This window comes from Taurulus bubalis, assembly GCF_910589615.1.
Source record: "Taurulus bubalis genome assembly, chromosome: 16".
Taxonomy (NCBI): Eukaryota; Metazoa; Chordata; class Actinopteri; order Perciformes; family Cottidae; genus Taurulus; species Taurulus bubalis.
The window spans coordinates 7,841,486-7,857,618 of NC_136604.1; the positions used below are offsets into that span (position 1 = coordinate 7,841,486).

The following is a 16,133-nucleotide window of genomic DNA, read 5'->3' on the forward strand; positions in this document are numbered from 1 at the left end:
CGAGGGACGGGCAATGGACCTAAAAAGAGAAAAATTACGTTCACTTAGTAGATCTCTATTCCAAATGTGTAATGTATATACAAGTCGCGCCGAGCGACTCATTTCCTGATTAACGAGATTCTGAGAAAAGATCAGAGTTGATTTTGTACTGGGAAAGGAGGCCCACGGCCAGGGTGGATTATTCCACATGTGTTTGCATGTGGGTGTGCAAGTGCATTTCGCGTGTTCTTTATTGATTGTGAAACTGCATTTAAAGTCAGGTGGTCTACAGCTGTGGCAGTTCTCTCGGAGTGTGTGTGTGTGTGTGTGTGTGTGTGTGTGTGTGTGTGTGTGTGTGTGTGTGTGTGTGTGTGTGTGTGCTGGCATGAGCAGCACACACACACACAGCACACTGTCTTGTTTTTCTCCGTGTGAAAAAAGCAAAGCAAAGCCAAAACGCCTGTGAGGAAACTCAGAGGGTCAAGGTTACTCTGACACCAAAGGTGAACGCACTTGAGTGGAGCACGGAGATCAGGCTTCCTGTGTGGCTCCGACGAGAACCCTTAATGCAACACATAAACTGCGACTGAGAGCCGGCCGTGTCCTTCTGTGAACCAGCTAGACTTCCACTGCCAGGGACAGAGCGCCGGCTACATCCCCGCAGATGAGGGGGAGACGGCGCCAAGAAAATCTCTGCATAATAAGGAATTAAGTGCTGCACAGGCAGGGAGAGGGCGAGTTTAAACAATAGATAGTTTCCATGTGGACGTGCAACGCCAAAATGATTCTAAATCCATATTGTTTCCGAATATGAAGAAGGCAGCAGACACAAAGTTAAAAAAGAAAAAGGCAAAAATGACTTGCATTGCAGAGAGAGAGACATGGAAAGGGGGCTTCATCCCAGCACTCAGAGTGTGTCATGTGCATTTTGTTTTATTCATTGTGTTAATGCCCTAAATAGATCTAAGTGCTAAGTCATTCATTCTTGTCAGTGCGACTGTGTGCTACTTTTTTTCCTGTCTTTTTGAGAACGCTTATGCGTAGGATCTGCAAGTTTTATACCCAAAAAATAAAATCCACTGCGTAAACCAAACACGAAGAAAAGGATGATTGTACGTGTGTGTGTGTGTGTGTGTGTGTGTGTGTGTGTGTGTGTGTGTGTGTGTGTGTGTCTGCACAGGTAGAAGAGTAAAAATAGTGAAGTCATGGAGAAAGGTGCTGAGGTTCTGCCCACAGCAGATAGCGGTTGGAGATTGGGGAGAAGAAGACTTATAGCGAGCAGGAAGAGATCCCCGTTGGCCTATGAAGCTTGATGCCTGCTGCAATTGAGCAGGATGGGATGGGAGGACAGCAGCAATGTTTTAAAGCACTGCTGAGCCATCCTGGAATGAAGTGAGATGACCGCATGTCACGCAGAGATGAGAAGTGAGAGGGAGGGGACAGGCCGAGTAAGAAACAGTGCAGAGAGCGAGGCGGGGTGGTGAGAGAGAGAAAACAGAGTGTGTCGTTCTAAGAGGAATATTTCAGGGTGGTAAATGGAGCAGAACTCCATTCCAGCTCCTCTCTTAACCTCCCCCCGGTGTCTCATCCTCTGCATGCAAAGCATGAAGCCCAGGAGACAAAGAAAACAGAGAGCTGGAGAGACGAGCTCCGGGACAAAATAACACTGAATTAATAGACAAGACATTTTGCTCATGCATTTGTTTTAACATAACAGAAAACACACAGAGGCGTGGAATAGCAAGTGGTGAGAATGTTGCGCTGTTTTCTAATTGGCATTCCGGGGATTAAAGGATGAAACGGTAAAGGGCCGTTGACCCTGACCACACTCGTCACCCACTGGGATATGTTTCTGCTGAATTATAGTTAACTCATGATAAGTAACCTTAAATGCAGCAATAATCTATATTTGTATACAACGGATCACGTTGCTCGTGGCGATGAACTCACGGAGGATTTTCACCAGACACTTCGGAGCGTCTTTCATGTCATTGTTTGGTTTTCCAGCTCTTCTGGTTCACTCTCACCAAACAGCAGGTCGACATAGTGAGCTACTAGCTGGGGAACTTAGTGGAGCATTTGGCAGCTAAAGAGCCAGATAATTCCCTCAGGAGTTGGTGGAGAACAAAAACAGAGTGAAGAGGGCGGTTAATTTATGAACTTACATTGATTAGTTAGCCACAAAAATGACGACTAATAAATTAAAACGTTGCTTCATATCTGCTGGATGTATAAATAGGCAACGGGTTGCGAACAGATTCCCAATACCACCTTAAAAAGATGATAGTAAGTCAGTGTAGCATGTACAACTCGTGTCCGCTGCCCCCTAGTGGCCAAAACAATCGTGATTGCAGGTTTAAGTAATGCCGTGGCAGATCATCAACTGGTTTCTGAAGTGATGAGTTGGAATGTGGTCGACCACCCTGAGAGTTGCCAAATTTGCACCAAGGGCAGAACGCCGGGTTAATTAGATTAACACCCGGCTACCATAGCAACCGTCACAGCAGACTCTGCTACACCTCTCAACTATAACAATACATACTAAAACTAACATACTAAATACTACATACTAAAATGTCTTAATGCCTCTCACTATTTCATTGATGAAACAATAATTACTCAAATTGTGGAATTAGGTCACAGGAGCCAAAAGACTAAATTTAAACCGTTGGAACAAATGCCATACTACACACTGTTGAACATTTAGTGGGCACATTAACGCTCGCTGTAGTATCACGGGGTCTGTACCATGTAACACTGCCAAATTGTCGCAGAGCTACTAGAAAGCATGTCGAACGTGATTAAGAGCATTCACATTGTGGGGCAACTCCACTGGGTCACATTTAGACATCAGTGTGCGAGACTTTCAGGGTGATGCCCTCTGCGCCTGTATACAGCATAGTACTGTGAAGCCATCAAAGTACACCAACTAAAGGGAGCAAAGCGGCTCCAACAAACCTTCCACCTTTCCCGAAACCAAGGCTGACTCCTGGGAGTGGACGAATGAACAGAGAGAGTTGTATAATAGTTTACTGTTCGAAGGAGGGGGGGGTGAAACAGTTAGAGGAAGGGCGACACTAAGAATATAACACTATCGAAAGCCCCGGCAAAGGAACAGCTGACGTATTCTACATTTGTCAATTCTGTGGCCCACATTCTCTGTCGTCCTTGTCCTATCACACTGCACTTTTTTTGTACAAACAAAGCCTGCAATAACGAATGCCTTTGCTTTATGCGCCTCCCTATGTGGTTTGACAGAGCTCTTTCCTCCGACAAGACCTGTTCAAGCGCTGCCAAAACAACGCGCAGTGGAACTTTCAAAAACAACACTGCTGTTGAATAAATCACAAATATCCCTGCAGCTTAGCTCAGCGGCAAAATCTGACACAGTAACAGAACCATGGATTCAGCCAAATTCAATTTTCTGTCTGTTTTGAATCTCGAAAAACAGGGACTAAAGCGTTGCTCCAAAAAAAACTAAAAAATAGTTCAGTGCAATGCTCATTATACAATTTTTGTTTGCTTCTTTCCACGAATACATGTCATGTCAGGATTGTGAAAAGGCCACGTTATCACCTAAATACACAGAGGTGCCTAACTTTTGTTCTGAGGATGGTGCTAAAGGAAAGTTCACTGTGGGAGATTTGGGGATATCAACGAGTAAAGTTGGGCGCATCAGGGCATTTAGAAAGTTTAATCAGCAAAACAGCAGATGTAATCAATAACACTATTGATTGCTGCATTGCCCTGGTATTGTGCCTACTTGCTTGTTTAGAAACTCAATTGGAGTTAATTGTCACAACTGTGCTTCTTCTGTGGTTAAGTTAATTGTCAATGGACACTGAGTGGTATTCACAGATGAGGGATGATGAAGGGATCGGCTTCAGGTGTGCTGAGAGGGCCACCTAGTGGACAGGTGAGGAACGGCGCAGAGGTGGTGTAGGTTCGAGAAAAAACTGCAAGGCACCAGGTGGTTTGTGGAAGACACAGACAGGAGTAAAAATGATGGGATAAAGAGACAGGATGTAGCAGAGAGTGACATAATTGGTGAAATCACAGCAGACCGAATACACGGTGCAAGAGGAAGAAACCAATGATTGAGTTGAGATTCAGTGCACCACTGTTATGGGTCAACTATCTCCCTGCTAACTGTTGACTAAATAACTAGCCAAGTGATAGTAGTTGCTGCTTAACTGCTCCTCTCTTCAACCTGAAGCTCTCGTGCATCACAAAAACGGGCAACCACTTATGTTGATCATTCTATATTGTTTTCCCATCTTTTAGACAGTAGTCCTTTTACATTTATGTAACAGATACCACTGTCTCAAGGGGCTTCTCAATCTGTTAATCTGCTTGGATAAATTGCATGTTGGACATTGCATCCCTAATATGTCAGTTAAAGAAGAAGGGTCGCCGCTCACCTGGGCCTTCAGGCTATAAAGGCCGCCTTGTGTGTTTACTCTGGGTAACAAGTCTCTAAAATTGCATCCATGTTTTCTGACTTGTGTCTTTTTCTTGCATCCAAGTCCTCCCCACTAGGGAACCGGCGCCAGAGAGAAGAAACGAAGAAATGCTTTCAGACAAATGAGACGTCCTTTCCTTGTTTCTGATGACAGCGGCCGCAAATCACAGCTGGATAACTTGTTAACAGCTGTCGGGACTTTTGATTGAGTTTGTGTCTGCACATGTGCACTCTGCTACTAATACTAAAAAGCAGACAGAAATCACGTCACGAGTCAGACATGCCAGAGTTTGAAATGGTGATGCATCAGATCAGTCCGACCAGCTGCAGCGTCCAACAACTCACCGGCATCCAAGAAGAGGGCGTGTCAGCCTGTAAAAGACTTCCATGAAGGCTCCTCAGAGCAGAGATAAGAGGTCTGACACGGCCTTCAAGATGGTTGACCAGGACGACTTCCGGTTCAAGCTCGGATCAAGGGTCTCCCTTTCTACAGCTGGCAACCACCCTGCATCGTCCTTTCTTTTCTTTTTTACTTCTTATACACCTTTAACTCCTCCGCAGCGCACTCGACACACATCCATGCGCTGCTCTCACTGCTGATATTGCTGATCGACCCACTCCATGACACAACAACAATGTTTGTTTTAGGTATTACCCTGCATGGACCCCCTCCTTGTAACAATCCCTGAGCAACTTTGACACTATAAACAAAATGTAGAATTTAATTAAAAAAGGCTCCGCAGGTCACAGTTGTGTTACTGCTGTCAGGAAATACCCTGCCTATTTCCAATGAACATGCTCATGAGGGGGCTTTTTTCATACAAGGGAACATTTCATGGTTAAAATCACTCACGCTCTTGTCTCCAGAATGCATCACAAGCTCAGTGGACTACAGGCTAGATTTATGGATTAAGGAATGCATGTAAGGTCCCCACTAGTACATGTAAATGATATAATCTGATTTTGATAAATGAATGTGTCGGGGTGTGTTCCTGTGTGTGTGTAGCCATGGGCCTCACGCCTGCATCAGAACCGTGGAGGCTTCATTGTCTCTTTCTTTCCCATACGGTTCATGTTCAGCCACCGCTCATGACCGGAGTGCATGATTGCACTGAAGGACCAGCATAATCAGCCGTAATGCTTCACAGATGTTATGAGTATTTTTAAAGCCAATACTGCAGCCCCGGGCAGCCATATTTAAAAAAAAAAAGACATCTGTGCGCGGATGTCAGTGTGTGTGAGTTTGTGCGTGTCTAGCCGAAAACCGGGGCATGATCTGAGGGGAGCATTATGAATTGAGGTCACATCTACGGCTCAGGATGTGTGATTTATGTTCCTCTGCCTCGCCCTGTCATTGACTAATCACCTGAACAGAAAGTAACAGGTGCAAAGTGATTTTCTGAAGAGCGATTACACAGATAAGACGCTCCGAATTTGCCGTTATAGACGGCCAAGGAACGGCACTAAGCCAGCAACTCCATGTAAAAAATATGACAGTCCACATGATCTGAACAAGAGGAGACACCCCTTTAAACCCCTGCAAGATCTGCCAGCAGCCTTCCTAATCCACCCTCTAACGTCTCCCATTGTGTCCAACGTCTCATATCAACCATGAACTGCTGCTAAATCAAGACTAGTGGCATGCCACAGCCAGGAATTTGCATGGACCGCCCGCTCTTGTGAAATAGGAAATGAAACATTGCGGGGGCTTGGAAGCTTCATCAATTTCTGGATATTCCTGCGGTCTGGCTCTCGGGATCTTGTGGCCCGGGCTTTTAATTCCTCCTGGTGGAGAACGCCGAGTTCTGGTCACGACAGGAAATGCCTGCTAGGTGAAACATCCACCCAAGAAGCATTCAGTCAGAGGTGTCAAACACACGAGGAATCCCTCTGAATCAGACTGGTGCGCCGGTCAACAAAGTGCTTTGTCATCATGACCACGGCCGTTTGTTTGGAATCCAGTCAGCGGCAATAGTGTTCAACAGTATTTTCTTGGTTTTTGTGGACTGGCTTTGTGGAAACGAGTCATTTATTTGAATTGAACACTGCAAAAGCTAGGAAATATACCTGTTAGATAAGAGTTTCTGGGTTTATGCTGTTGATTTTAACATGTGAAAATACAAACATGGTGTGAAACATGTAATTTACACCAGATCTTCAGCAGTTTTCACTGGTAAGTATATACCAAAAAACAACAACTACTGATCTACGTTTCTTAATACAGCACGGAGAACATCTATGATAACAACAAGTGTGAAGGTTCTGTGTTTTACAACACTGCACAATGTCAACAGTACACCAACTGACAAGCATTGGGGATATAGCTTCCATTTACTGTAGCAATGCTTTACAATGCAAAGATAATTACTGTTGTTCACTTTATGCTCCTTACAATTCACAGAAAATGACTCAGAAAATACATTAGTGTTGGCAGGGGTTTTAATGGTTTGATGCATTTGCCTGAATAAACATTGAGGTGGATCTATTGCAGCGACTTGATGGTGTTGATACTGTCAAACTTTGTGTGTGTGTGTGTGTCCGGGGGGGGGGGGGGTCACAGGAGAGAGCTAAGGAGTGTCATAAGAAGCAAATGCACATTCGTCCCACAGAGACACACTCACGTCACTCTGCCTCAGAGTGCACTGTTGAAGCAAATTAAGGAAGCCTTGGCAGCCTTTTAATGGTCTGTCACAGTCTAACAGGTTTAGAGCGCTTACAATGGACCCAGGCACTAAGCCCGACAGCTCGCGCTTAATTGTTCAGAACTTGTGTGTGTGTGTGTGTGTGTGTGTGTGTGTGTGTGTGTGTGTGTGTGTGTGTGTGTGTGTGTGTACTGTTAGAGCCATTCTGTGTCTGTAACTAAAGTCATTGATTCTCATTATGAGGACAGATAAGATGGACGCTCCCTGTCCGTCAGTCTGTCAGGTCCGACTGGTTCAATAAAACGAGTGCTCCAGCTGATATCTTATGATTAATGCAGTGCCGATGCGCGCGTTTCCGACCACAGTTATTTTAGAGAAAGTGACCCCAAACTCGAGGTGCTCATGCACAGCGACGGTCTCAATTCGGCAGAGGGTAGGAAGTTAACTGTGTGGCTATTACCACAAAAAAGGAAGCATGACATGTCGTGGCGATCACAAATAAACCACCCTCAGACGGAGGCAAAGCCATAAGTAGACTGAGCTATTGACTCAAGCAGCCGACGATAAACAAAACATCAAGCGTCTCAATTTTCAAGTGGTGCCTGAAGAAATCAACAAAGCAAATAAAACCATTTGTTTTTCACTCTGCAAGTCACTCTGTCAGCAAGCGAAATGTGCCACCAAGGACAAGGTGGCGATGCTTAGAAAAAAAAGAAGAAATCTCGCCTAAATGGTTGGAGATTTTGAGCTGTGTGACCTAGAATGTGTTTGACAATTTTCTTTTAATTAGGCCTTGAAGACACGACTCATTCTAACTGCTGTCCCGAGAGCTAAATTAATTACTGAGACAAAGCCCATTCTGGCTCATGGCAAAGATGAATCATTGCAGTATTTGGGGAATGAGCAATGCTCTTCATTCAAGGGGGGCTGATGAAAGAGACTCAGACTCTAAAATGTAAGCTGAGGCCCCCCCACACACACCCGCCCACTCGCACCACACATGTACATTGCACATCGGCATCTGTTGCCTCTCCTTTTGGGAATGCACCTTTCATTTAATCTTCTCTTGGCTGGAATATTTATTTGAAGGAGGCATGAAAAAAAAAAAAGATGTCTGTATCACCCGTCTCCAAGCCGCTTCTTCCCCTCAGTCACACCTTACATTTACGTCGTCACCGTCGATGTTCGGACCATTTCGCTTGGTGGGTGATCCAAAGATAACAAGCCTCAACTCGACTGCCTTGTGCAGGCCATCAGCCAGCGGGCACGCCCTCACCCGCTGCCAGCAGGCAGGCCATTCATTCGGCTAAATGACTGTGTCATCTGTCAGACTCTAGAATTGGGGGTTTGTGAGTTATGGCTAATTAAGCTAATCACAACACCAAGGGTTGTGCCAGAGCCCGGGCCTCACAAACAGAGACGGATGAAAAGGTGAGCCGGTTCGGACCCACTCCTGCTGAATATGCAAAGATTGATATCTTTAATATACTTATTCTTGTCAGATATGAAAACTAAAACAAATGGGCAATGTTCCTTTCTGTCTCTCCTCTGTGTTTTTTGTCCTTGTGAGCCTGGAGATGTGCGAGGAATCCCTACTCGCAGGTTAGTATTGACTGAACGATTGGCCGACGTGTGCGCGGCAATCCTAATGAGCTAACAACCCGCGTTCGCTCGGGCGACGCCTCCAGATTAAATTGAAGGGTTCACAGGGATGTCCATGTCCTCAGATGAAAGACTGATAACCCACTCAAATGTTTTCATTAGGGGAAAAATGTGTTATCTATGCCTGATAAGATGAGTATTCCCCATACGGAGGGAGAACATATGGAAACGGTTGTCCGGCAAACAGTCCTTGCACCGATCCCCCAGCAGTGGAGTATTTGTTTAGTTTTTCCCCCTCTGCAGCATGTGTGTAGGTATGTGTGTCTCCATCTGTATGTTATGAAGAGAGATGAACTCTGCTGCAGCACATAGACGCAATGCGGGCTGGCCCCTGAGTGCAGAATTCATCCCCAGTTTTTTCCTCATACATCTTGTCACAACAAGAGCAAAGTGCTCCAGCTCCGGCGCTCACTGACTCACATCTGCATGAGCTCTGCGTATAACTCGATGATAAGCACACTACTGAACGTGGACGCAGTTAGCTGGAGCAGACCACGCTGCTGATGGACAACACTCTCCCAGTTGTGTCCAAGCATACGGCGCGGAATTTGTACAATTTGGACATGTGTGACCTGGTGGTAGCTATTAAGTATTACAATGAGTTTACAGGTTAAAGGTCAAGCCAAAGAAGTAACACTGAATGTATTATGCAAGTATATTAAAGAATAACATAGAATGTAATGGATGAGTTTAGCAGATATAATTATTTGAAGGTATGATTGCAAGTGAGGAGTAGAAAGTAGAGAACACACTCAGGAATTTAAGGTGCAATAAAAAGGGGGATGCAGAATGAAATTGGACACGTAAGGACCGTCTGAAGAGGAGCAGGAAGAGGAGGACTTTCCATCTTGACAAAACTAGAGACTTTCTGAGGATCGATGGCTTTTCTCGCGGACTATCGATCAGACTATAGACAACGGTAGCCTGGACGATTGGATGCATTTGAGGCCGTGTTCCGCAGAATATTCTTTGTCGTACTTTATACAATCTGTAATACTTTTTATATAAATCATTTTTATTCTAACTGGAACCATCGATTGGGCTTGATTTTCTTAACGGACCTCTTGAACGGGGACGTGCCGTCAGAGAAGGCCGGGGACCCCACACACGGAACACGTTCACTATTAATAAACGTTGGATAAACAAGCTAACAGCGCTCCGTGCAGCTGCGGGAGTGCGGCTCATTGACCGCACTTCACTTTTGCTACTGGTTATACCAACATTTCAACTGACCTCTTCTTCACGTCCCCTGAGTCAGGGACCGATGAGTGATTCTCAACAACACTGCACTGCAAGCAGCACTTCCAGAGGCCAAGCAATCGGCCCCGCATGCTCCTCTGAGCGGACGTGGCCCCCCGACAGCAGCAATACAGGGTCCCAACAGGCACTGCAGCGCTACAGTTAAATAGTTCAATACGGCTGTTAAGCCGGGACAAATGCGAGGCCATGATTCCCAAGCACGCCGAACACGAGTTAGCTCACAAACACGAGTTATATCTGGACTGGATGGCCCGGGATGATTGAAGCAATGGTGGAAACATCTGGATATCAAGCACTTTGGAGATAATCTGTAGAATGAGGACGAATACCATCAGAAATGAAACAGCTCAGAGGTCAAACGGAAAAATGTGTTTATATAAGCAACCAACCAAAGTTGACTGAGAACATATGCTCTTTTTCAGTAAATGTCCCGAGGAGTCCTTGCAGTCTCTCTCTCTCTCTCTCTCTCTCTCTCTCTCTCTCTCTCTCTCTCTCTCTCTCTCTCTCTCTCTCTCTCTCTCTCTCTCTCTCTCACACACACACACACACACACACACACACACACACACATTGAAGAGATGCAAAAGGTATAAGGCTTGCCCAAGAAAATGTCTGAAAGCTAGAATCGGGATATTAAATATCCCAAGAGCAACACTCCAGGAACTCCATTTACAATGTCTACACTTTACCTGACACTGTGTGTTCACTCCATTATTGCCATCGGCCATAAATGGGCTCTGTCACACCAATTAGTGGAAAGCACCTACACGGAATGTTTCCTTTTCTTTGCCATTGTGCTTGTGATCAATTCTCCATAGACCAGAAAATCTATAATGTGCGTCTTAGTCACAGTCAGGGCAATAGGAGTGTTTGCAGCCCATGTGGCTTTAAGTAAAGAATCCAATAACACCAAGTGCAATCATTAGTTTGTCAGGTTTTATTACACTAAAGAACCTGAGGGCCGGTGCACTCACCGCAGCTGTTACTGTATCTAACCTGTTTATAGCTGCTTGGTTAACAGTAATAGTGATGTGAGGTGAGACATTTGGCCTCCTTTAGTCGCCAAAGTAAACGTGTCTCCTCCTCTGCAGTCTGTCCTCCCCTTCTTTGCATCCCTCTACCGTTTCCTCCGTTTGTCCGTCTCTTCAGTTTTTGCTTTCTACGTCTCAATCCCAGATTCTTTCACTCAAAAAAAAGGCAAATAAACTCAATTACAATAAACATGAAAATGTAACAACCAGAAGAAAATGAACAGATTCTATGAGGCTGAACTTAGTGGTGGTATCCGGGTTGACCCGCGGGTCGGGCAGGTTCTGCTGGACTTAATGGTAAATATCACAAGTCTCAACACACACGCTTCAACACATACTGCAGTTGGGGGTGGGGGGCACGCAGCGCTCTATAAAACAAGATAGTGACCTCACGGTAAAAAGATTAAGAGCTCCTTTGTTGTATTTGGCTGAGCAACAAGACAAAGTCGGTGTGTGCAACAACTTAACGAGAGCAGGACGTGGAATACAGAACAGAGGTTATCGAGCAGCAAACATTTGCCCAACTTTATACTTTGTTGCTGTTTTACCTACCTATGAATTGAAAACGTTGTGGTTTTGGACATTTCACAAAAGGTGACAAAGCAGCGTTCCGAGTACGTTATTAATTAAACATTGTGTGAAATAGTCCACCTACTCGTCCAGTCCCTCTCTTTCTCTCTCACACACACACACACACACACACACACACACACACACACACACACACACACACACACACACACACACACACACTGCAAGCCACACGCTCAAGTCCTCGAGTCCTATTGTCTTAGTCGTTTCAACTACACGTGGTGGATGTTTCTGCATCACTTGCGGTGCGTCTAGTGCCGTAAGAAAATGTTTACCATGTTCACTATATTAACTGTGTGCTGTAAACACGGTGACATTGGCAGATCAGCACTAAACACAAAGATGCTTTGCACCAACAACCATCCAGCCCGACTACCCCCATATGACTTCTGTGTCGTGTGAGGATGCCACACTTCCTGGAATGAAGAAGAAAAGAAAAAGGTTTCCAGTGAACATAATCTAGGCAGTAATTGTTTTTCTACAATATGCATTTGGCAACGGAGATTCGCAGTGTATGACATTTTTTTAACATTGAATATTCCCAGGAAATAACACAATCTCTCCCTTTGACTCTCTTTCTAGTCACAGCTCCTGACTTCTACATGACTTTCTCCGCCGCTGTTTTGTCATACCAACTCCCCCCCTGAGGGATCCTCATCCCACCATATTAAGAGTGGAAATGTATCCGCTTCCATTGTAATTACAAACCCGCTGGAGGCAAAGCTTCTTGATCTCTGCTGGATCGTTGCTTGCTTTTCTTTCTTCCTTTATTTACTCACCTCCCTCTGCCGAGAGGACAGACGCATGCTGAGCTATCAGTTCTGTTTTTCTTCCCTTTCTGCTCGGCATTCTTTGCATCTAATATACGTGAAATTACAATAGCTTTTAGGCAGGCAATAAAAACAGTGACATAGATGGGAAGTGCGTTTGAGACGCGAGTCTGCATTAGTTTGTGAATTGCTGTTCCATGTACAGCATGTGTTGCATAGGAGAAGAAATAAAAATGCACGAGGCAGACTCCGAGGCTGGAACCATACCTGTGTTTACTGCTAAGTGTCTGAATTAGCTACCTCCAGGCATTGTGAATCCTCCTCGAGGCAAAAGCGTGGACTCAGCCCCGGACGAAGGCTTGATAGTAAGGGAGGAATTGCTTTATGTGAGTACCAAATGAAAACCGCTTAAAAAAAGGAAAACAACGTCCCCGCTGTCCCATAAAAACAGGCCAGTTTAAGCCAGCGGAGTGCGCTACGCTGTGAGGCTGGAGGGTCAAAATGAGGGCAAGCGTTTGATGACCCCGTAGTGATCTGTAGCCAAGACCGGCTAAGCGGGCACTGTGAGAGAAAAGTGGCCAACCGACAACAAAGTGTAAAAAGAGGCAAGACAGGTGTGTCTGTTGTGAATTTGCGTGGGTGTGTCTGTTTCAAATCCATCCGGGGTGATTTTTTTCTTCTTGTCAGCTGGCTTTGTGATACACCCAATATGCATATCCCGAGACCAAAGTGCACTGCTACAGTCAAAACAGAGAGCACAATGCGGTGAAGTGTGTGTAGCATGTGACGTTAGCGCAGACCGACTGCCTGGAGTAGCTGGCAGGCTTCGCTTCCTTCAGTCAGGTCAATGAACTGAAGACACTCCCCGTGTAAGGATGTTGATGTGCTCTTCGGAGGGGTGTGGCACAGACAGGACCACGATGTTCCCAAAAAACATGTGCCGGGGCCCCCGCAGCAAATGCAACCACAGCCGCAGCGTTTATGTCGGTCTTGTGGAATGTTCTCTGTTGTTGCTTCCTGTTTGTGCACAACACTGTCTGAACCGAGCCCGCTCCGCTCGGCTGTGGGTGGAGCTAGTGGAAGCGATGACAGTGGGACAATGGTATCGGTGGTGTTTGCTGATGACACACAGCAAACAGCCCGAGCACTCACAAGATAATGTCCTCCCGGCTTACTAAAAAGAGCCTCGGCCTGAATGGCTGCACACCTTGATATCACAGGAATAGCATGAAAGGAATGCTGCATTCAACAAGGAGCAGTGATGTACAGTGATGATTACCATATCTAAATCCAATCCAATTTCTTCATTCTTTGCACGCAAGAGCTTTAGGGGAGCCTCAACATGTTGGCAAGGAGGCAGCTGGGAATTTAAGTGGCGCGTATGTAAGATGAGAGAATATCAAAGTGTCGTAATGGAAATAAAAGAGACTGAGAGAAAGATTCGGTGTGAAGCCTTGTAAACGTATTCATTAGAGGAAGAAATACAGAGGTATAAAAACGTGCCAAATCTTTGTTTCCAGCTCTGCGACTGTGACAGCAACACGCCGATAATAAAATTCCTCAATTTGGCTCGAGCCTGTGTTCCAGTCACACCCAGAACGTCGCATTAGAGAACCAGATCGCACCAATAAAGTCAAATCAAACGGATTCCGAACCGCAATTAATTTCAAGGATAATGACAAGGGAAGCCGTCCAAAAGTGTCTCTACCTCAATTAGTCTCTCATTGCACTGTCGATGCAGAGGATGGATGAAAGAAAAACAAATTAAGTTGCAGAGAAGAGAGAGGGAGAGAGGTGGGGGGGAGAAGAGATGGAGGAAGGGAGAGATAGTGAGGGGAAGTGATTTACACTTCGAGGGCTTGAGAGGAAAAAGTGTGGGAAAGAGAAAGATTAAAGGGACGGTGTGGAGAAAGGAGGCGAGGGAGGTGGAGAAACAGAGTTTGCTGTGTGCATAACGGCCTCTAATGGACACTAGAGAGACAGTGATTAGAAAAGAGAACAAGCACAGCGAGAGCACAGACGTATTCTAAGAGACACAGAGGGGCATTAGAAAGAAGAAACCTGCTGTACTCACAGCTGTATTTGCCGGGCAGTAGGCGTAGCTCTGGTGGTGGGGGAGTTGTTGGTGGTGGGAGAGGTAGTGGTGCAGACCTGTACGGGTGTAGGAGGTGCCGCTCCAGGCCCCCTGACCACCACCGCTACAGGGGGCTGCTGCCTCGCTGCTGTGGTCACCCTCTACCGCTGCACTGGGCTGGTGGGGAAGGAAGGATGGGAACGAAATGGGGGGGGAAAAGGAAAAGGAAAGAGGTTAGTGGGGTTGAGAGTAGGGCTGCACAATTCATCAAATTTCATCGCGATCACGATTTTGGCTGCCACAATTAAATGAGCATGATGGTCAGCGATATTGATGTTTAAAATGCGTGCTCTGCTACATATCAAATCAAGCGCTTCCTCAACTAACAGTCAGCCAACCACCAGGCGGAGAACGAGATGGGAGGTGTCATGATGCGCACCCTGCAGCGGCAGCCTAAAAAAAGTTCTGCCTCCAAACAGGCATTACCTGCACTGTATGAAAAACGTCGGGGGGAAATACAAAGGGATGTCACAGCTGTTGAGTATTTTGCAACTACGACTGACCTATGGAAAACATTTTATTTATATTTTGCTTCAGGTGGATAAGAACCGTATAAGTGTTATTTTGATACAAAGACGTGTACATTAGCTGGACTGGAGCACAACATGGAAGTGAAAGAAGTGCTCTGTTGATATATATTTGGGTAAAAAGTGTTGATACTATTTTATTTATATTTTCCTTCTACGAGATGCACTGTGATAAGGACCATTCTGATGCAAAGATTTGTATATTAGCCAGAATGTAGCACAACAATGGAAGTGGAAGCAGTGTTCTTGTTCATTTAAACGTGAAATAATCGTGATCTCAATATTGATCAAAAATAATCGTGATTATGATTTTGGCCATAGTCGTGCAGCCCCAGTTGAGAGAAAGAGACACCAATAGCATGACTGCGAGCAGCCTCCACTATGCAGCGGGCGAGCACCGACAACCGCCCGCTGACCTGTATCGAAAGAGAGAGCGGAACCTGGTGTTGATCTAAAATCTCCGTACCAGAGCATCGAGATTGTTCTCACACTTTCTTCTCACTCATTTTCTCCTTCCCTCTCTGTGAGCGCCAGATGTTGTGGACCCCCCCGCCCCCTCCCCTCCCGTCCTCCCCCTCTGCTGTCACGGTCGAGATGTGTTCTCGCTGGAAAAGTGCTGATTGGTTTGATAAGATGCCTCAGATTACAGGCTGGCAGTGGGCTACCCGGTGTGGCATTATGTATTGGGTATCAACAGGGTCCAGGAAACACAGGCCTGAATCTGCTGACAGGCCGGCTTATGCCTCTCTGAGAAGGGTTACCTGAGCTGTCACGGCCATTGGAGCACAGAGGAGGGGAAAAAAAAAGAAATACAGGACGCACAAATGCTGATCCGGGCCATTTTAACAAGACAAATACCATAGTATTCAACTCTGGATAGCAGTGCCACTTGAGAGTTTGCTATAACATGTATTTAAACAAGCAGGTAGTACAGGTTCATATGTCTGCGTCCTCGTCAATCCCAGAGAAGTAAACTTGCTGTATAGGAAGAGCATGTAGCTCCAAAAAATTAATTTAGCAGAAAAACTAAAAGGATTAATTTAGTTGTGTGGGTTGATCCTTGTGCATGATTAGC

General features: G+C 45.6%; 1 protein-coding gene across 1 annotated transcript in view; it reads right to left on the reverse strand.

Annotated features, from left to right (window-relative positions):
- LOC306749163 (RNA-binding motif, single-stranded-interacting protein 3) overlaps positions 1 to 16,133 on the reverse strand; it is a gene marked incomplete at its 5' end in the record, with an annotated part of 261,463 nt that overhangs the window by 191,943 nt on the left and 53,387 nt on the right. The window contains one exon of the mRNA XM_079232420.1: positions 14,472 to 14,648. Within this exon, the coding sequence (XP_079088546.1) occupies positions 14,472 to 14,648 (177 nt within the window). The remainder of the gene's footprint in view (positions 1 to 14,471; positions 14,649 to 16,133) is intronic.